General features: G+C 35.6%; 1 protein-coding gene across 1 annotated transcript in view; it reads right to left on the bottom strand.

Annotated features, from left to right (window-relative positions):
* The window catches only part of LOC308653968 (multidrug resistance-associated protein 1-like), a gene marked incomplete at its 3' end in the record, with an annotated part of 95,598 nt that overhangs the window by 16,326 nt on the left and 55,862 nt on the right, over window positions 1–23,410 (bottom strand). Inside the window, exons 16-19 of the mRNA XM_081302737.1 lie at window positions 15,320–15,395; window positions 7,436–7,496; window positions 6,685–6,904; window positions 681–835 (exon numbers count right to left, since the gene is read on the bottom strand). Coding sequence (XP_081158863.1) covers window positions 681–835; window positions 6,685–6,904; window positions 7,436–7,496; window positions 15,320–15,395 — 512 coding nt within the window. The remainder of the gene's footprint in view (window positions 1–680; window positions 836–6,684; window positions 6,905–7,435; window positions 7,497–15,319; window positions 15,396–23,410) is intronic.

The following is a 23,410-nucleotide window of genomic DNA, read 5'->3' as shown; positions in this document are numbered from 1 at the left end:
TCCAAATTATTTCATGAAATAGAAAAGGAAGGACCAAACTCATTCTATGAAGCTAGTATCCTGTTACCAAAACCAGGCAGACACACATTAAGGAAAGAAAATTTCAGATTTCCAATTTTCAGATTTTCAATATTCCTGAGGAACACTGATGCAAAAATTCTCAGAAAAATTCTGGCAAACCACATACAAAAACATTAAAAAAACTGCACCATGATCAAGTGGGGTTCATTCCAGGGATGGAAGTGTGGTTCAACATGTGGAAATCAATAAATATAATTCATCACATCAATAGAATTAAGATAAGAATCATGATTATATCCATCCCCCACTCACCATATGTGATTCCCAGATATCTCCACATGTACTTACATTTTCTTTCCCATCCTAGCCTTAAACCAGTGACTGTCAACTTTATGTATGTGAGAAAAAAGAGTTGTAGATACCAAAGTATATGTTGTTCTTTAATTATTTAAGCAATCTTCAAGGTAATTTTAATTAAATGCTTAAGGTATGACACTCTTACACATCAATTACAAATTTCTTAATAAATTTGACAATAAAATCTACACTAAACACATTCTCAGCATTTTATAATAACATTTTTACAAATGAGGTTGCAAAGAACTACGCATAGGTTATCACTTTAAGTATGATACCTGACAAGGAAAGTCTTTCCTTACCTTGGTGAACCGATTGATGATTTGACCAATGGGATTGGTTTCAAAATACTGAAGTGGGAGGTGTAGCACATTACTCAAGAGCTGAGCATATAAGGTTCTAGAAGCAGACAAGGATCCTCTGGTGAGTACACAGGCTCCAAAGCAGACAAAGAGACCTAATCACAAACGTTGTTAGGATCAGATTCACATCTTAAAGGAATTTTGTGTTTTAATTCTCTAAAGTCTGCTTATAATGACATTTTTAAAAATAGAAAATCCAAGTGTCATACTTAAAAAATGTACAATTGCGGACCAAAGCAAATGTAAATGTAAATGTACTTGGTGCACTAGAAGCAGACAGTCTGATGATTTGCATGCTACCATAGGTTTGTGGTCAATGGTTCTATACAAAATGCACGAAAGTTAATAAGAGATCAATCTGGTTCACAGAATGTTAGCATCCTATTAAGTTTATAATGTCCTGTGGGAAAATGTGGTTGCCACTAGTGTTGTCAGCCAAACTGTTCCAAGTTCTCTCAGCTTCTAGGTACATGGTGCATTTGTACCCACTGGCCCCTTTGTGATTGATAATACTAAGCACATAGTTCTGAACAATGAATTGTGATATTACCACATGACACTTCCAGGTTAGAGTATTTAATTGCAGATGCCAGCCCTGTTACAGCTCCAATTTCCTTTATATAGTGTCTTCTAACATTGAAATGGTGACTGAATTGCTCCTTCAGTTTGAGTCCTCGGACAAGAAAGTCCCTTTCTCGACTCAGTGGACACAAGGTATGAGTGAGGAATAAACATTTTTTGATGTCATAAGGTACTGAGATTTGGCTGGTGGAAGGGTTATTTTTATAATAACTAAAAAGTCAGAAAATAATATGAAATAAATGGGAAGCTTTAGTGAAAGAGGTTAGAAGTTATTAGTACCAATTACAGTTATTAGTACCAATACAATGTTGATTTTGACAATGTATAACAAAAGACAAAAAGAGTTAACCAATATATGAGAAGAAATGAGAGTCCTCAGCTTGAAGAACTAGTAGGGCTTGAGCGGAAATGTTGGGTTACAATGTTCAGGAATTACTTTGTGACCCAAATTGTTTCATGCAGAGTAATTCAAGTACATCCATAGGAGGAAGTTCTTTGAAAACACATTTCCATTACCATGTGAAAACTGAGAGGGAATACAATGAGGAGAATAATAGAGATAATAAGTTAAAAGGGTTGTGGACACTTCCTTTGATCCTTTGGTTAAAGTGTGTTTAAAGATCGAGGCTTTTCAGTTGGTTGTACATTTGGGATAATTTCTTATAATTTATCTTCTCACACCTGTACAATCTTGTAAAATTCTTTAAATTGTTTAAGAGCTATCTTGTTCTCAGATTGTAGTTAGTTCAACACATTCTGCATTTACTTTATGAATGCAATATTTGAATCTCTGAAGATACTAATTAGACATTTGAAGGTTCTCTTCTAATTTAAATATGATTGTTTTCTGGATCTAGCTGCTCTAATTTGCTGACTGTTTTTTTTTTTTATACCATTGCTATGACTGAAATACAGGATCATTTTAAACAACTAAAGGAAAAACATATTTGATGGGGCTTTCTTTTGCCATTGCTCACATTTATTTCCCCGAACATTTCTCTCCCTTGAATGCGAGGGCTTACTTCGAGGTTCACTTAAGTGGGAGGATATGACACCAGAAGTCTTCAATTTGGAATAAGACCCAGCAGGCTGAGGCTTCAAAAGCCACAATAAGAAAGCTTTCTTCTATATTTGTCACACACTCTACTATTCCTACTTTCCTCTATAAACATCATCTTTCTGGTTTCATTGCACTGTTCCTGCGTTAGTGCTTGCTTTGGTTGTGATGGCAGTGGTGGTGGGCGTTGCAGGAGATGCTGATGGGCTAGTGGAATAATGCCCTAGTGAGTTATTTTTATGACTTCCATGTAATTTGATTTTATTCTTTGCAACCATAAAAACTAGTGTTTTTCCATGGCTCTACCAAGCATCACCCTCTTCTTTAGAGTTTCTCCAGTATTTACTCCTGGCTTCAGGTTCTTGTACCCTTGATTTTCTACAGGTATAATGGTTTATGTAGAAATTTGTCACTTTGAAATTCCCTGAAGCCTTTCCTTTTATATTTATTCACTGTCATTTCAGTGAAGTTTTGTGTGGTAAGTAAATGGTCCATTCAGTGATTTTAAAGTGGAAAGAACAGTATGCTCTTTAAACATTACATTTGGGGATATAAGGTGTCTATGTTTTATACCTTAGATCAGGAAATAAAGTCCCTAATAGTGAGACATAAAACACAATAGATTAGGGATGTGCAGAGTATCCTACAGATTTTAAAGCAAATAGCTGAGACCCAAGGAAAAAAATGCTCAGGGCTATTTATTTTTTTTAGAAAATGAAGGAAGATCTTTATTAATGTTATAAAATATAAAGTTTTCTGCCTCAGTACTCAGGTTCTGTTCAAATATTAGCCCTCTATATTATTTATAACAGATCTAGAATTAACATGTGAAAGTACTGTTTTTGCCTTTAAGTTAAAAAAATTGTTTTGAGATAAGATAATTTAAATGAAGATAATGTGAGTATAGCCTGCACAAGCCCTGCATTCAATCCTTAGCACAGGAAAAAGAAAAAAGAATGGGAGTCAGGACCCAGAGAGTTCTTTACGTAAGCCATTCAAATAGCTCTGATCTACTAAGCCTCCGCAAGTTATTTGGTTGCTACTAAGCCTTTCCAAGTTATTTAGTTCACAACTTACTGATTCTTTATACAATTGAGTATATAAGTGATTCATTCTGCTTCTCTGGGTTTTTATTTCTTTATGAAGGTTTCCAAATTTTGATTAAATAAATTAATATGCTTTTTTTTCTTGTTAATCTATCTTATATCAATTTAACTCTCAGTACTAGATGAAACGAAATACTAAAAAGGAAGAAGAAAAATCCTGCCCCTCTCTCTTATGCATGCATCTATTTTCCCTTCATATTCTTAAAGACTACAATGTCCATGTAGAAGGCTCTGTTATTTTCTTTCTGATTTGATATTACTGTCTCCCAAGTTGGCTTCCTTTCTTATAAATGAAACTAGTTGCATTTAGTTTTTTAAATTTCCTTATGTTTATACTATGTTTTTGAGTATCTTTGTTCTTTCAAATTGCCTAACATCTTTTAAGGATTATATAGTATAATTATATTACATGTACATGTAATATAATTATACTATATATACAACCTGTATGTGTGTATGTGTGTATGTGTGTATGTATGTATATACAACATATATACATATATACACACATACGTGTATGTGTAGGTGTGTATATATGTATATATTGTATATGCATGTATATATATATAAATATATATGTAAAATATACTCCTTTATTCTCTAACAACTTCATAATTTCCTACAATGTGTTTTTTTCCAATTTTTCTCTCCATGATGTATCTTGGCTATACCAGGATTCTTAGTTTTCTTTCTCCTTCTCATATTATAACATTTCACAATCATTGAACTTTGAAACATTAACTTTTTATTTCTAAGTTTTTGTTTTGCTTCATCATGATTTTATGCCTCACTTTGAAAGCAGTATATTACAGCCTGAAGTTTTCCAAAGTATATTCTATAAAAGGAATGTTTTTCAAGATGTTAATGGGAAAGAACATTTTTAAAATATCCATAGTCAATAGATTTGAGAAATATCAAGTCAAATAATTAAACAGGGCAGCTTATCATTTAATAACCTAAAACCTTTAATGAAATCCAGAAAGAAAATTTCAGACTCAGAAGAATATAGTTGCCACTTTTCCTAACCTGTTGAAATATAGAACTCAGTTTGTGAAGCATACTGAAAGTTTCGTGTAAAATCCTTTTGGAAATTCTAATTTAATGTTTAAGAACAAGCACTTGGGAGTCAGGCAAACATGGATTCAAAAATTAGCTCCAAAATATGCTCTCACAGAATGTTGATCATACGATTTAGTTTCTCCATTGCTAATAATACCCTACATTTATTGCACTACTGCTGTATGCTCAGTATTTTTCTACCTACTCTACCCATATTGTCTAATTTAATCATGAGGAAAAATGTCTGTGTGGGAATATCTATATTGTATGAGCATTAAAAGTGAAAGGTTAAGTAACATCCCCAAGTTTAATGAGTTTCTCTTTAGGATATATATGCTAAGTTAATTAATCTAGTAGTTTAAATAGTATGAAATGGCCATTTTTGTGAGTTAGAGAAAGCCAAATCTCACTTGGCTAAATCTCTATAGTTAAAATACTTTGTCCTTCCAGAAACAGAGCAAACATTCACATTATTGTATTTGTTTTATCTCCATTTCACTGACTGTGGAATAATCTCAGCTCAGCTTCTATGAAGCTGGTCCACCAGGTAGCTCTATGGACAAAGTCCTCGTTCACTCTTATGGCCCTTAATTTTCATTTATAAAGGTTACATATGCTCTCGTGGCTTCATTTATTCTCTGTGTAGAACAATTCCAAGTCAAAGTAGAACCACAGAAGTATAGAATATTAGAATTTGGAGGAAATACAGAAATCATCTAGTCTAAGTCTCTCATTTTACAAAGAAAACTGTTGGTTTAAACTTCTAGATATGCATTTTAATCGGTCTAATGGAATAAAAATGGTGGAAATAGTTATCAACTCTTTCCATTAAATGTGTCCGAAACTGAATTTACCATTTGTCTGCCCCACCAATTAAGGATCCCTCCCTATTTCTTTATTTTTGCCATCATCGCTTTTCTAGTTACCTAATCTAAACCTTAAAATCATGATAAATGGGTGTCTTTTCCTCACTCACCCTCAATTCTTATGTACATTTTCACTGCAATGTTTTCCCATCCATCCTGTTTAAACAATCCAATGGCAGCTCTCTATCCATTCTTTCTTTGGTCATTCATTCATTCATTATGTATTTATTCAATGCTCTTCTGCCCTGTACCCATGAGTCAGCACTGGACTAGAGGCTCTGGGTGATACACAGATATCAGACAAGAAAACTTTCTACATTAGATTACCGTTCCCTTAGACTCCTAAATACCCTTGCTTATTTCTTTTCTATCAACTTCAAGTTCTCCCTGGTCCATCCAACTCTTATCCTCACAATAAGAAAAATGTATATTTTAAATCATTGCTGCTGATTTTTTCTTTTTTTTTTGAAATGTAACTTCAAATATGTAACTATTTCTCTCCAATTCCCAAAGTTTTCCACTTGCTTTTTCAAATATGGTCTCCAACATATCTCCAAACTACCTTACCATCTTTGGTTCCATTCTGCCCTTATAGCAGCCTGAGGATCACTCAAACTGACACCCTCATTCTTGCCAAAATACCTTTCTGCCTCTTACATACTCTGTTCTGTCACCTCAATGTAAAAAAAAATTCTATATATCCCCTTAGTATCACTTCAAACTCCAAGTATTCTTTAGAAGTCACATTAATACCTCAACCAAATATGACCTTCCTGCCCTGAATCCTCATAGAGCTTTCTTTTATACCTATATAGCACTGATTGCTTACCATGCAGTTTGATTGTGAACCTGACCTATATTCATTAGGCTTTAATTCCTTAACAGACTTTCCTATCGATTTTCACATCACTCCCAACACTCACACACATAGAGTGATACCTAACCGGAACTTTTGAATGCTGCATGGCTTAATATATAAGTCTCAGTGTTCAGCTGTACAATGGTGACAATGGCATCTTTCTAGATAATTACTGCCAAGACTAAATGAGATAAATATGCAAGTTATTGTTGTGAGCCATGTAGCTGACGCTGACAAGCTTTGGTATACTCTCTCAAAAGTGGTAAATTGGAAATATATGAATTTGGTTACCTCCATATATTTGAAAATTATGGCTTTATTTTGAGATATCATGATGCCATATGCTTATGTTTGAATTAACTTTGAGTCAGTATAAAAAGAGAAAGAGAAAAGCAAATAAACATTTCTTTTTTACCTTGAATTAATCCCAATAATCCATAGATATTAAGTTTATTGCTTCTTATTTGCTTCCATTCTGTGAAATCATTCAAGTGTTTTGCTTCTTTTGCCCAGGAACTAAGCCACAGATTCTGTCCAATGCTCACCAAATTCTGTCCTAGGCAACTGGCTACTATCAGCCACACCCAGGGCCAGCCAAAGGCTTGGAGATACTTCAGAATGATTGAGAACTTCACCTAAGGTAAAATTGGTCTAAAATTAGATTGCTGAGAACACTAAAATGTGACATGCTAGCTTTGAATGTTTCATTACTGATCATTTATGATTAGTATCAATTAAATAAATACCATGATAAAAAGCCTCAAAGTTGTACTTTAGAGTCAGACACGATAGATTTAAATCCTATTCTGGTGTTTTCTAAGCTTTGGTATGGTGATCAAATTACTACCTTGTCTAACTCCAAGATTACTCGTCTGCAAATTAGAATAAAAACAAGTAGCTATCTTAAGAACATCCAAAGCAAAAATAACAGTCCTGAATACTTAAAAGTGGTAAATTAATCTTAGTTACTATCATTAGTAAAAGACTATACATAACTAAATAAGGTAATCATTACTAAACACAAGTAACATATCCAACAATTCCATTTAATTTAATTTTTACAGACTATTATATATAAATTAAATGGTAAATGTAGCATTTATTAATAATGAGATATAACATTTTATATTTGGATAATTAATAACATATGTTCTTCTGATTCTTACCCCACCAACAGGGATCTTTTCTTTTTTCATCGAGAACTGTTTTCCATGGTCCATTGAAGGTCTGATAAACCAAGACAATGTTTAGTTTTTAATAACTTAACATTTTTAAAAAATATGCACTCTGAACCATTTTTTACATTTTTCCTTCTACTTCCTTATCTTGATAGCAATCTGAATTGCTATTTGTCCTTCAGTCTTATCCAAAGGAAGGTGTTTCTCTCTCATTCCTCATATAGTTCAGGGTCAGGGCATGTTGTCTGCTTTTTTATTTCTTCTAAATAATTATTTTTCAAAACTGAATCAAGTCACTGGGTGCATTGTACCCCACCACTCCTTCTTGACTCACTTCCTGGTATCAGAAAGCTCCCCAAATCCATATTCTTTCCATCCTGGTAAAATCATAGTGTCCATGAATAACTATGTCAAACTCAGCCCTTTCCCAACCTCATGACCTTCATAGTTTCAGTTCTTTCATCTTTATTTTACTTTGACCATTACATTTCATGACTTTAAACCATAAATTGTATTATATAGAATCAACTCACCTCTAAAAACCCAAGTCTAAATATTTCAATCTCTGGTCATAACCTTTTGTATTTCAGTTGTAAATTTAGTTACTTCCATCCCACCTAGATTTCCAATTCCCAAATCCACTTTTCTATAATGTTTTCGCTCTTCAATGATCAATAATCCTAGTTTGCCTGGATTTCCCTGGTTTTAGCATTGATTATTTCACATTTTAAAAAAAAATTTAGTCAAAAGAAAAACTATGCCCTCTCACTAATTCCTTCATTACCCTGCATATCATCCATGATTTAATTTTATCCAAACTGTGGTAATATGTTAAGCTCCAGACCTGCTTTCTTTCCCTTAAACCTCATCAGAACTCACTTATCAGTTCTCCCCACACCTACCCTGCAGAATGCTGCTCCAAAACATCATGTAACCCTGTAAACTGGTTCCACCATAAATGATGCTTTTCTTGCGCTTGGGCTCCTAATATGGACCAAAGAGTTTGCATCACTCTCAGAAGGAGGCCTTCTATCCTGCTTTATGAAAACAATGGAAGCAGACAGGAGAACAACCACCAAATCTTTATAGGTATCTGCATTTCCACCCAGTCTTTTCTCATTTTCTCTTTTAACAATCACAGAGATTTCGCTCCTTAGATCCAAGGATAACTCATGGCCAGAGTTCTACTCTGTCCCACTTTCTCAAAATACATTTATTAATTATAGTGTTTCTAAACTTTCCTGCGAACGAGTCCCCTGATAGTATTTGTTAAAAACACAGATTGTGAAATTTCTCCTCCAGAAATCTGTCATTTAAATAAATGATTCAAGAGATTCTCATCTTAAGGCAAGTTGGAAAAACAATTCTACTCCCTTTTCTAATCATCACCTTCTCCCTTTCTACTGATGCCTTCCCATCAGCCTACAGAGAACATGTGCTTCTCATTTTGAAATCAGTAACATCACCACCAAAAAAAAAAAAAAAAAAAAAAAAACACTCCAAACTATGTGTTCCCTCCTTACCATTGCACATCCCACTTCTTGATTTCCTTTTGTTGCCAAATATTTTCCTGCCCAACCACCTTTTACTCCTCAAACTTTCTGGAATCTTCATAAAACAATTTTCATCATGGGCGATAGCCAACTACTTATGACTTTATCTACTCCACACTTTTGAAATTTTCTATGAGAAATTCCTTGGGTACTTTGACCACTTCTTTGTTTGAGGGACTCTTCTCTTTCTGCTGTATGTTCCTTGTACCTCTCTGGAGCACTTTTAATTTCTCTTCAAGCTCCTTTCTCTGCTTTCTCTTTAATGTTTATATTCCTGGGGCTCAGTTCTAGCCATTATTTTCTTTGGATAATCCACACCTCCTAAAACATCTCATCCACTCTCATAATTTTAATGACCCTCTTTCTTGTGGATAACTCTCATATTGGTATATTAAGTCCACATCACTTTTCTGAGCTCCAGTTCCAAGTCTAACTCCTACTTGCCATATAATTTATTTCTTTGCAGGTATCATACACACCCAAAAATGAACTAGTTATTTTTCTGCTTTCTCCAAAATTTTTTGACTTTGCAAAGAGTTACAGTACAACTTCTGTCTCAACCATGGGACATTTCCAACTATTCCCAAGTACTTGTCAATTGCATCTTCAAATTATCTCTGAAATGAGAAGTTATACCACATCTATATACGATATATCAAGGTGCATAAATGCATTCTACTGTCATGTATAACTAATTAAAGCAAATTTTATAAATTTTTTTAAAAACAATTTTGCTTCCATACCATAGGAAGTAACATTGATATGTTTACTCTTTTTGTGCAATCTGTCTCAAGTTTTGAGATCATTATTATTCTCAATTCATAAAACAAATTCAGAATTTTACTTTATTTTCTAGTCTTGGGAATGATTTAAGTAACCTGTTCAGATGCAAATATCTAGAGCTGGTGCTGCTTATTGTGGGGGAACTCATAAACTACTCTATTTCTATTTATTCAATAAAAATTGATCAATTAAGAAAAAAATTATATTATTAGGGAAGTATTTGGTAAATGTCAAAAAACATAAAGAAGATTAAGGAGAAAGGAGGCAGAGAAAGGAGAAGGAAGAGAAACAGGAAGATAAGAGGAAGAGAATGAAAAGAAGTGGAAGCAGAGGAGGAGAAAGAGAAGGGGAAAGAAGCGGAGGAGGAAGAAGGGAGATATATAGAAGAAAAAAGATTCATAATCTTATATTTCAAATAATCTGTGCTAAGATGTTTGTGAATATTGTTGTAGTTTCTCTCTATAAGTGTGGTATGATAACATGCGTGTTCTAAAACTGGTCTTCATTTTTTTTTTTGAATTTGTATATGGTCTTTATAACTCAATATATGATAAATAATCAATAGCCTTCTATAACAGAATTGTATCTTATAAAAGCATCATATTTTATAATATGATAATATTATTTTATAATTCTACCATAATGTGGTATAAAAGGCAATACTTATTCTGGTTGTTATTTTCTCCTGATGTAATTATTGTTAAAATGAGCTTTTTTTTAAAAAAAATAGATTGTCCCTTGTAATAAATTCTATATGTAGAAGCATGGGTATGCTAAATTCTAAGTCCTTTGATATATTTGATATTAATATGACCTCTAGAAATAATGGAACTGATTACACACCCATAAGCAGATCATGAGAAGCTTCTGTTTCTCCTTATTTTTTGTTTTATTTATCAGAATAAGAAATGCCTTATTTGATCAGTCTGTTAGTTCTTCCTTTCCTGCCTTTGGGACTAACATCAAGAAGTATTTTGTGGGAGGCTGCGGTACATGTCCTCTGTAGATTAGCTTTGCCATCAGAGAAAGACACACTCTTTTAGAGACACTTGCTTTGGAATAGCTCCTGGTATATGATTTGGGTTAATTACTGTCATCATCCTTCAAACCCTTGGCATGGCTTCTGTTTGAATAAGCAAATTTAGCATTGGTGCCAAGCCAAAAAATTAATTCTTAATGTAGCTGGACATAAAATGCTATGAAATCCAACTGTTAAAAGGGAATTAAAGCTTTCTAATTAGACATAACTAACAAAAGACCAATAATTTATTGGACACTATACAGAAGGGTATTGCTTTTCTAAACTAAAATGTTTTTCATTATCTTTCCACAAAAAAAATACTGTATTTGGTTCTGGCTACTTTGTTGTCAATAACAGGTTTTGTTTGAGTCTTTTACAAGAACAAATTACTTAATGTTGGTATAGAAGTTTTTAAAATGTGTTTTTTTCTGTCCTTAAGAAAAACCTCAGAAAATTTGGCACAATACTCATCTATGTATTTTTGTGTAAAAGATATAAAATTCACATATTGAAACCATTATGTCTGATTAGAGCACACAATTGCAAAGGATAGAGTATGTATGAGAAGATTGGTGATTAAGAAAGAGCGGCTGGAAAGCCAGGAGGGGGCAGTCTAGATACTAAGATTATATTCAGTTTTATTTTACTCAGAGTAGGTAGTACCAGAGAGTTAAGGAAGTAATTAAAATATACTATATAAATTTAGATAGAAAAAGAAAAATATGGAAATAGTTAAAGACACTTTATCCCTGATTAGAAAATGGGACCAAAATTATTAATTAACTCATTCTTAAATTTTGAAGGGGGAAATTTTCAGACATTATTCCCTTTAACCCTCTTTCTTTTCCTTATTCCTAGAAGATAGTTAACCACATTTACCATGAACCTCTCCTCGAGGAAAACTCTTTGTATTTTATATCAATTGATCCCATTGGGGAGAGGCTTGAACTGTTGACAAGTTCCTTCCTGCTGTATCTTCCAATCCTGGTCCATGTTAGTTGTCCCTGTTCCATATTGGGAATAATCCAGTAATTCTGGACAGTAAAAAACTAGGCTAAAAAGTCAAGAAAGTTCTCTTCATGCAATTTTATTTATCAAAGAGTAGATTAAAAATAAAGGGAGAATAGAAAATAAAATGGAAAATAATAAACGCTGGAGCCAAAAAACTTAAATTAAATTAAAACTGATGTCTTGAATAAAGATAAAAATATATTAAATAAAAGATAATCAATTCATTATTTGTTTGAAATTTCTTGCTTGAAAAAAATAAGAAAAATCAGCACTGGTGGGGGGCGGAATTCAAGAAATTTTTTTTTTAATATTTGTTTATTTTTTTTTGGTGGACACAATATGTTTATTTTACTTTCCATGTGATGTTGAGGATCGAACCCAACGCCCTGTGCTTGCCAGGGCGCTTGAGCCACATCCCCAACCCAGGAAGGGATTTAAGAACTTGTAAAAGAGTTTGGAACCAATTAGTTTTTATCATAGTCCTTAAAAGTTAAGCTTGACTCTGGGTAATGTTAAGAATATGATGCACTGAAACTAATGTAATCTTCCCAATATAGTTTTCACTGAAAAGAAATTAGAAGTCAGTTTCAGAAGTTTGACTCCAGTTTGAGCCTCTGAAACTTAGAAGTACATAGAAACCAATTTGTAAACAAATCTTTATTGGGATTTGTGTTCTTTGTTCAATGAAGAAAAGGGTAAATAGTTTCAAGAGTGGTTGACAGGACTTCAAGGGGTTCAATTTTTATATAATGATCAACAATGAATTTTGTAAATAAGAAAATTGATTTTAGAGGGAAGGTTTTGACTAAAAGTGCAAAAATATTTATTGGTTTTTAAGTTTCAAGCTTTGTCATTATGCACTTACCGAGTGCATAATGAGACTATACCTAGATGGAAACTTTATAATTTAGAGAATATATGAGCCCTAGCACACAACTTTCAGGGTCTCTTTCAACACTTCTACATTGTTTTTTTTCTAGGACTTCCTTTAAAAAATCATCCTTGGGGCTAGGGTTGTGGCTCAGTGGTAGAGCGCTTGCCTAGCACATGTTAGGCACTGGGTTCGATCCTCAACACCACATAAAAATAAATAAATAAAGGTACTGTGTCCATCTGCAACTAAAAAAATTATTTTTTAAAAAATGATACTTAAATGAGGGCTGGGGATGTGGCTCAAGCGATAGCGTGCTCGACTGGCATGCGTGCGGCCCAGGTTCGATCCTCAGCACCACATACAAACAAAGATGTGTCCGCCGAAAACTAAAAAATAAATATTAAAAATTCTCTCTCTCTCCCCTCTCTCACTCTCTCTTTTAAAAAAAAATGATACTTAAATGAAAGATACTAAGTTATAACTCCCAAAAATATGAAATAAATGATGGATTAGAAGATTTTGTGGTATTCTTTCAGTTTCTAGCAATTTATTCGTTCATTTGACATATATTTATTAAGCACTGATTTATATGCTATTCAGTGTTCTAGTTGATGACAATACAATAATGAACACACACAAAAAAGTTCCTGCCCTGATAAGACTTACAACTATAGACAGAAGCAAGAAAAAATAAATAAAAGTAAATCAGGACATTTTCCAGTGTGCTGAAGGTTAATAAGACTTATGAAAAAAATTAAACTGGGAAGGAAGTGGGAAGTATTGTTATATGAAATAGGGTATCAAAGCAAGTTTTCATCGATGTTGAGCAAAGACCAAAAGAACGTGGGTAAGGAAGCCATATGGTTATATGGGAAACTATGCTTTAAGCAGTGGAGCAGGAAGTGCAAGGGTATGAAGGTAGGGGCATGCGTGGGCTGTTTCAGGAACGGAGATTCTGTATTTCTGGAACAAAACACTGAGAGGTTCTGAGACCAGAAAGGCAGACAGGTCCAGGTCTCTGTACAGCTGTACAGTTCATTGTAAAAGATCTGGCATTTTCAGAAATGGTAATCCTCTGTAAATTTAAAGCCGAAGAATGATATGATCTGACTTATACTGGCAGAGGAAACAATCTGGACGGTACATTGCTAACAACCTGTATGTTGGGGCAGGGATGGCAGCAGAAAATCCTGAAAGATGGCAATTATAATAATCCAGGTGAGAAATGATAGTGATTAGACAAAGCTGGCAGCTGTAAAAATGAGGAATAGTGGCTGAATTCTGAATTACTGGGTATATTTTTAAGGTAGGGTTGCTGGGATTTGATGATGGATTGAGTATCACATAAGAGAGGTCAAGGATAACTACCCTATATATATTATTTTTCCTGAGCAACTGTAAGAAAGGCACTGTCATTCGCTGAGATCAAGAAAGTTGCATATGGGGCAAATTGTGTATGGTATGGGAAAATCAGAAATTCTTATTTGGATTTATAAGTTGGAGGTGTTATTTAGACATTAAAGGCAGGCTGAGAGCATCAGCTGGTCATCCAACTCTAAAGTTCAGAGAAGAGAACCAGACTAGAGATTTTTTTTTTTAATTGGAGGTGCTAGTGTATCAAAGGTATTTAAAGTCACGGGACTAGATGACAACCCCATAGATTGACAACACTAAGAGAGCCCATAAAGAGAATGATTCCGTTGACCTATCCAGTCAGCTAAATCTGGGACATATGCAAAGCTCCAACCTGTCACATCTGCATTATACACACGTCCTTTGGCATATCCAATCCTTCTAAAAAACAATGTCATTCATCTGGGTCAAATTCTAGACAATTCTGACCTACTGGATACTGCAATGCTTGCTTCCCTGGAATCTATCTCAATGCTCCCTATAACTCTAGTCACTTATTTTTTTTAATCTCCTTGTTCCTATTATTTCATCTTTATCATTCAGCTTCCAGTTTGGGCAACTTTTGATGGAAATTTTAAGGGACAGAATTTATTAGGTTAATTTGCTTCAGTCATTGATCATTTTAGTTATGTACAAAAAGCAAAAACAAAAACAAAGACAAATAAACCCACTTAAAATGTAATAAAATCTAGTCATTGACAAAGTTATTTTATCCCTCCCATCCGTTCTCTCTCTTCTTTCATGTTTTATTCCCTTCTTTGCTTTATTCTTTGCTTTTGTTTTTAAAACAGGTTATTTGGATCCTACACTTAGTCACTATTTATAGGTCACATACTCTGGACCAATAATCATCCCAGACCACTGTGGAATTTTTATGTCCAAAGATTATCTTCACATTCGCATCATTATAGTGTATAAATGCTATGAAATGGGGATGGTTTTGACATCAGTCTAATTAAATTAGCTTTCTACTACCAGTCTTTGGCTACAAATAGCTGCAAGTCTAATGAGCATATGTTTCCCAAACGAAGTCACATCCATCTCACTTAAAAAATTAAACACATTCATCTAATTTAGAGCTTCAAGTTGGAAACAACAAAGTGCATTTTATATTTATTTTAATGTGAGGATCCTTTTTATAAGCTGAATCTTAAATACTAAAAAAGTAATTAATCAGTCCACATTCCCAAAGAGCCTGGAATTCTCCTGATACTTACCTATTTTCTTGTTCCAGGATTTGGTCTTTCAGTACATTTCTGGAGTTGATTGCACTCACTTGCTTTAAAGCAGGACCTGGAGAGGAAGAGGTGAGTGCTTTTATGTCCATATAAGCAAACAATTCATTTAATAGAACTAAGATGAAAGACCACACAGATTGGCTCCCAAGGTCTATAGGGAGTCTTTTCATTTTACTCATTATTTCCATTTCACCTAATATGTTTTGCAATGTTTTAAAATAAATTTGAGACTCCATAATCAAAAACTCTAGAGAGAAAGTGGTTTTTTTTCTCTTTTTTCTTTTTTGGGAGGTGGTGCTAACTTATTTTGGATCTTTTATAGAAGAACCAAGTATTTGCCAGAGGAACCCAACTTCCAACTCTAGCCTTTAAAAGAACAATAAAACTCCACCGAGGCTTATATATGTGTGTGATTACTGTAAAGATTAGAAAGAAAACCATATGGTAAATTCTCCAAATCTGTCATCTGTTGATATGTTACCAATACCAATAGTCGCTTCCCATGCAGCAGACACTATTCTAAGGGATATGTATCTACAAACTCTTTTCATCTCACAACTACCCTAAAGGGAAGCTTCTATAGCTGTCCTTGTTTCACAGCTTAAAAATACCAAGGCCAAGAGGGAGTATGCAGGTCACATACTTATAATTAACAGAGAATGAAGTTCAAGTAATTGTTAGTGAATTTGTTGGTAAACACCTCAGAGGTAGCATAATAGATTTTTGGACCCCCCCCCCCCCCCCGCCAATACACAGCATTATGATACTTAAACTCCTTAAATTTCCAATCTCAAAAAGGAAAGAAGTAGACTTTGAGGTGTCTAAGGTCAGTATGTAAATTCTTTTTTTTTTTTTTTTTACATTTTTTTTATTGGTTGTTCACAACATTACAAAGCTCTTGACATATTATATTTCATACATTAGATTGACATGGGTTATGAACTCCCAATTTTACCCCAAATGCAGATTGCAGAATCACGTCAGTTACACATCCACAATTTTACATAATGCACTAATAGTAATTGTTGTATTCTGCTACCTTTCCTATCCCCTACTATCCCCCCTCCCCTCCCCTCCCATCTTCTCTCTCTACCCCATCTACTGTAATTCATTTCTCTCCTTGTTTATTTTCCCATTCCCCTCACAACCTCTTATATGTAATTTTGTTTAGCAATGAGTGTCTCCCTTCATTTCCATGCAATTTCCCTTTTCTCTCCCTTTCCCTCCCATCTCAAGTCTCTGTTTAATGTTACTCTTTTCTTCCTACTCTTCCTCCCTGCTCTGTTCATACTTGCTCTCATTATATCAAAGAAGACATTTGGTATCTGTTTTTTAGGGTTTGGCTAGCTTCACTAAGCATAATCTGCTCTAATGCCATCCATTTCCCTGAAAATTCTATGATTTTGTCATTTTTTATTGCTGCATAGTACTCCATTGTGTATAGATGCCACATTTTTTTTATCCATTCATCTATTGAAGGGCATCTGGGTTGGTTCCACAGTCTAGCTATTGTGAATTGTGCTGCTATGAACATCGATGTGGCAGTGTCCCTGTAGCATGCTCTTTTAAGGTCTTCAGGGAATAGTCCGAGAAGGGCAATAGCAGGGTCAAATGGTGGTTCCATTCCCAGCTTTCCCAGGAATCTCCAAACTGCTTTCCAAATTGGCCGCACCAATTTGCAGTCCCACCAGCAATGTACAAGTGTACCCTTTTCTCCACATCCTCGCCAGCACTTGTTGTTGTTTGAATTCATAGTGGCTGCCAATCTTACTGGAGTGAGATGGTATCTTAGGGTGGTTTTGATTTGCATTTCTCTGACTGCTAGAGATGGAGAGCATTTTTTCATGTACTTGTTGATTGATTGTATATCCTCCTCTGAGAAGTGTCTGTTCAGGTCCTTGGTCCATTTGTTGATTGGGTTATTTGTTATCTTATTGTCTAATTTTTTGAGTTCTTTGTATACTCTGGATATTAGGGCTCTATCTGAAGTGTGAGGCGTAAAAATTAGTTCCCAGGATGTAGGCTCCCTATTTACCTCTCTTATTGTTTCTTTTGCTGAAAAAAAACTTTTAAGTTTAATTAAGTCCCATTTGTTGATTCTAGTTTTTAACTCTTGTGCTATGGGTGTCCTATTAAGGAATTTGGAGCCCGACCCCACAATCTGTAGATCGGAGCCAACTTTATCTTCTATCAGACGCAGAGTTTCTGATTTGATATCAAGCTCCTTGATCCATTTTGAGTTAACTTTTGTGCATGGTGAGAGAAAGGGATTCAGTTTCATTTTGTTGCATATGGATTTCCAGTTTTCCCAACACCATTTGTTGAAGATGCTATCCTTCCTCCATTGCATGCTTATAGCCCCTTTATCAAATATAAGATAGTTGTAACTTTGTGGGTTAGTCTCTGTGTCCTCTATTTTATACCATTGGTCCACCCGCCTGTTTTGGTACCAGTACCATGCTGTTTTTGTCACTATTGCTCTGTAATATAGTTTGAAATCTGGTATCGCTATACCGCCTGATTCACTCTTTCTGCTTAGAATTGCTTTTGCTATTCTGGGTCTTTTATTTTTCCATATGAATTTCATGATTGCTTTATCTATTTCTACAAGAAATGCCGTTGGGATTTTGATTGGCATTGCATTAAATCTACAGAGAACTTTTGGTAATATCGCCATTTTGATGATGTTAGTTCTGCCTATCCATGAACAGGGTATATTTTTCCATCTTCTAAGATCTTCTTCTACTTCTCTCTTTAGGGTTCTGTAGTTTTCATTGTATAAATCTTTCACCTCTTTTGTTAGGTTGATTCCCAAGTATCTTATTTTTTTTGAGGATATTGTGAATGGAGTGTTTTTCCTCATTTCCATTTCAGAAGTTTTGTTGCTGATATACAGAAATGCCTTTGATTTATGCGTGTTGATTTTATATCCTGCCACTTTGCTGAATTCATTTATTAGTTCTAGTAGTTTCTTTGTAGACCCTTTTGGGTCTTCTAGGTATAGCATCATGTCATCTGCAAATAGTGATAATTTAAGTTCTTCTTTTCCAATTTTTATGCCTTTAATTTCTTTCGTCTGTCTAATTGCTCTGGCCAGTGTTTCGAGAACTATATTGAATAGAAGTGGAGATAGAGGGCATCCCTGTCTTGTTCCGGATTTTAGAGGGAATGCCTTCAACTTTTGTCCATTCAGAATGATGCTAGCCTGAGGCTTAGCATAGATAGCTTTTACAATGTCAAGGTAAGTTCCTGTTATCCCTAGTTTTTCTAATGTTTTGAACATAAAGGCATGCTGTACTTTGTCGAATGCTTTCTCTGCATCTATCGAGATGATCATATGGTTCTTATCTTTAAGTCTATTGATGTGGTGAATAACATTTATTGATTTCCGTATGTTGAACCATCCTTGCATCCCAGGGATGAATCCTACTTGATCATGGTGCACTATTTTTTTGATGTGTTTTTGTATTCGATTCGCCAGAATTTTATTGAGGATTTTTGCATCTAGGTTCATTAGAGATATTGGTCTGTAGTTTTCTTTCTTTGAGGTGTCTTTGTCTGGTTTCGGGATCAGGGTGATGTTGGCCTCATAGAATGAATTTGGAAGAGCTCCCTCATTTTCTATTTCCTGAAATAACTTGAAAAGTATTGGTATTAATTCTTCTTTAAAGGTTTTGTAAAACTCCGCTGTATACCCATCCGGTCCTGGGCTTTTCTTGGTTGGTAGTCTTTTGATGGCTTCTTCAATTTCATCTATTGATATTGGTCTGTTCAGATTGTCTATATCCTCCTGACTCAGTCTGGGCAAATCATATGACTTAAGAAATTTATCGATGTCTTCACTATCCTCTATTTTATTGGAATATAGATTTTCAAAATAATTTCTAATTGTCTTTTGTATTTCTGTAGCATCTGTTGTGATATTGCCTTTTTCATCCCGTATGTTAGTAATTTGAGTTCTCTCTCTTCTTCTCTTCGTTAGCATGGCTAAAGGTCTGTCGATCTTATTTATTTTTTCGAAGAACCAACTTTTAGTTTTGTTAATTTTTTCAATAGTTTCTTTTGTTTCAATTTCATTAATTTCCGCTCTGATTTTAATTATTTCTTGCCTTCTGCTACATTTGCTGTTGTTTTGCTCTTCCTTTTCTAGGGCTTTGAGTTGGAGTGTGAGCTCATTTATTTGTTGGTTTCTTCTTTTTTTGAGGAATGACCACCAGGCGATGAACTTTCCTCTTAAAACTGCTTTCATTGTGTCCCATAGATTCCGATATGTTGTGTCTGTATTTTCGTTTATCTCTAAGAATTTTTTGATTTCCTCCTTTATGTCTTCTGTAACCCATTGATCATTCAGTAACATATTGTTCATTTTCCATGTGATGTAGGATTTTTCCTTCCTTCTTTTATCATTGATTTCCAGTTTCATTCCATTATGATCAGATAAAATGCATGGTATTATCCCCACCCCTTTATATTTACTGAGGTTTGCCCTATGGCATAATATATGGTCTATTTTTGAGAAGGATCCATGTGCTGCTGAGAAGAAAGTATATCCATTTGATGATGGTTGATATATTCTATATAAGTCAGTTAAGTCTAGGTTATTGATTGTGGTATTGAGTTCTATAGTTTCTTTATTTAACTTTTGTTTGGAGGATCTGTCCAATGGTGAGAGAGGTGTATTGAAGTCTCCCATAATTATTGTGTTGTGGTCTATTTGATTCTTGAATTTGAGGAGAATTTGTTTTGTGAATGTCGCAGCACCATTGTTTGGTGCGTAAATATTGATAATTGTTATGTCTTGTTGGTGAATGGTTCCTTTTAACAGTATATAATGACCTTCTTTATCCCTTTTGATTAACTTAGTCTTGAAGTCGATTTTATTCGATATGAGGATGGCCACCCCTGCTTGCTTACGAGGACCATGTGCGTGGTATATTTTTTCCCATCCTTTCACCTTCAGCCTGTGTATGTCTTTTCCCATCAGATGTGTCTCCTGGAGGCAGCATATTGTTGGATTTGTTTTTTTAATCCATGATACCAGCCTATGTCGCTTTATTGGAGAGTTTAAGCCATTAACATTCAGAGTTACTATTGATATGTGGTTTGAACTTCCATCCATGTTTGATTGTTTATCCTTTTTAAAAAAAAAAAAAATTTAGTTTGTCTCTCCATGATTGTCTTTCCCCTTGCCCTCTGTCTTTACTGCGGCACTTCCCACTGATGGTTTTGGTTATTGTTTTTCATTTCTTCCTCGTGTAGTGTTTTGCTCAAAATGCTTTGCAATGCTGGTTTTCTGGCTGCAAATTCTTTTAACTTTTGTTTATCATGAAAGATTTTTATTTCGTTGTCATACCTGAAGCTTAATTTTGCTGGATACAGAATTCTTGTTTGGCATCCATTGTCTTTCAGTGTTTGAAATACATTGTTCCATGACCTTCTTGCTTTCAGTGTCTGTGATGAAAAATCCGTGGTTAACCGTATTGGTTTACCCCTAAATGTAATCTGTCTCCTTTCTCTTGTAGCTTTTAATATTTTCTCTTTGTTCTGTATATTGGATATCTTCATAACAATGTGTCTTGGCGTTGGTCTACTGTGATTTTGTGTGCTCGGTGTCCTGTATGCATCTTCAATTTGTATATCTGTTTCCTTTTTTATTTCTGGAAAGTTTTCTGTAATTATTTCCTTCAGCAAGTTTCTCATTCCCTTGGTTTGAATCTCTGTACCTTCTTCTATCCCGATGACTCGTAAGTTCGGTTTCTTAATGTTATCCCATAATTCTTGGATGTTTTTCTCGTGATTTTTTACCAGCCTTTCTGAGTTGGCTAGATTCTTTTCAAGATGGTATATTTTGTCTTCATTATCTGATGTTCTGGTTTCTACTTGCTCCACTCTGTTAGTGATACTCTCAATTGAGTTTTTAATTTGGTTTATCGTTTCCTTCATTTCTAGAATTATTGTTTGATTATTTTTTATAGTCTCTATCTCCTGATAAAGATGCTTAACTTCTTCTTTTATCTGTTTGTGAAATGCATTCTCAATGTGTTCTTTCGCTGCTTGAATTTGCTGTCTTGTATCCTCTTTAAGGTTCCATTCCATCTGTCTTAGGTGTTCCTTGAGTTCTTTATATGACCATTTTTCTGATGACTCTAGGTCCTCCTGAATATTTAGGCTGTCCTGCGTTGTTTGTACTCCTTTTCTTCCTTGTTTTTTGAAGCTGCTCATGTTGCTTCTTGTTCTGTTTGACTGCTGAGTTACTGTTTACTCCTATAAATTAGTTTGATGCTTGGGAGGAAAGGTATTTGAAGGGAAGGGAAGAAGTCTCTAAAGAGAATGAGAGTAGGCAAGTAGAATTCAAGAAAAAAGGGGGGATAAGAAAAATGAGAAGACTAAAGAAGAAAAAGAATAGGAACTAAAAAAGAAAAGGATTAAAAATAATAATAATAATAATTAAAAAAATTTAAGTTAAAATTAGTAGAAAAAAAAATTTAAAAAAATATTTTGTAAAAAAAAAATTAATAAAACAACAAGAAAGAAAAAAATGAAAATGAAAGAAAACCTAAATCAAAAAAAAAAAAAAAAAAAGGAGAAACGAAAAAGAAAAAAAAACCTAATAAATGCAGTCTTAGAGTTTGATTAACTTCTCTTCCAGTAGATGGCGCTGTGCCCACCAGGTCAAGTTTCTCCTGTCAATACGCGGGAACCAATCATTGTGCAGCAGCTCTTCCCAGACTGGGCGAGTCTCCAATCCTGAGTGTCTAGGGCCTCCTCTTGTGTCTAGTCACTTCCCACTTTTTCTCTAGCCAGGCCCCTCTCACCACAATACTGGCTACACGCCAAGTCTGCTGCTCCCGGGAGCCCTGTTTTCATGAACGACTGGGCACACTCTTCCAGTTTGCCATTCCCTCAGACCCTAAGCTTGTAGAGTTTGGGGCTGAGAATCCTCAGCGGCTTTTACTTGCCCTCTGGTATCCACTTCCCGTAGGTGGTGCAAGAGGCCTCAGCAGTCAGCCCTGGTGGGAGCGGTATTTCCGCTTGCGGGACCCGCACCACCTCTGATTCCCTCGGGCTGGCTGAAGCACTCACAGGAGAGCTGGGAGGTGCCCTTACGGGAGAGCTGGGAGGGGCTCTTAGAGTTTTCCCGATGTGTGGAGAGGCAAGGCTATGGGATCACACACCTGTTTCAACGCAGTTATCTCCTCCGCAGCAGTCTGATGACACGGTTTCCCTTTGCCGGGAGACTAATTCAACGGGTGGGTCCTTTTCTCCCAAGCCCCGTTTCAAACCTGTGGCCACTACTTATGAAGGCTCGGTAGGCATTTACCTTCGTATGATGAGAAGGGCTGACCAGTTGTTTCAGCGGGATGAATTAATGCCGAGTCATAGCTGTTTGTCTGTGGGAAGCAGGTGACCGGGAGTTTGAATTCAGCGGGTCAGAGCTCAGTGCGTGTTCTCGGATCACTTGGATTTTAAATTGTCGCTCATCTTATCAGCTGTTTCATATAATTCAGCAGTTCATTCGCGCGGTGAAGAGTCTGCTCTATGGTGCTCCACGGGAGGCGGCGCCAGCAGCGGCGGCGGCAGCGGCGGCGGCAGCGGCGGCCTTCGGGACCCCCGGGGAGGGGGTGCGGGTTGGGGGAGGGGAGGCGGCGCCTCAGGGCCGCGCGGTCCGGGTACCGGACACGCAGGAGAGCGGGCGGGGTGGGGGAAAGAAGTTGAGATCTAAATTTAGAGACTGAGCTTGGGAGGAGAGACGGCTGGGGAGAAAGAAGCAAGGTGGAAAGGCGGAGAGGAGAAGGGGAAGGAGAAGGAGAAGGGGTTGAGGGAGCCGGGCGGCTCGGGCTGCAGCCTTACTGCTCGCGCTGAAGTCGTGCTGTACTCCCTTCACCTTGGCTGGATTAGTGGCTGATTCACTCCACCTAGGCCCCTTTCTTGACACGGTGCTGGGTTTTTGTCGACAGATCTCCTTTAATGATCTTTACCTCATCTTTTCAGACGCCGCGGCGCGGGGCTCAGAGCGGCTTACTCACTTCCCGCCGCCATCTTCTCTCAGTATGTAAATTCTATGCTTTA

Source organism: Spermophilus citellus (assembly GCF_964194105.1).
Source record: "Spermophilus citellus genome assembly, chromosome: 7".
In the NCBI taxonomy this organism is placed as follows: domain Eukaryota; kingdom Metazoa; phylum Chordata; class Mammalia; order Rodentia; family Sciuridae; genus Spermophilus; species Spermophilus citellus.
The sequence above is the reverse complement of the archived record's forward strand: the minus strand, read 5'-3'. Positions and strand labels throughout refer to the sequence as shown.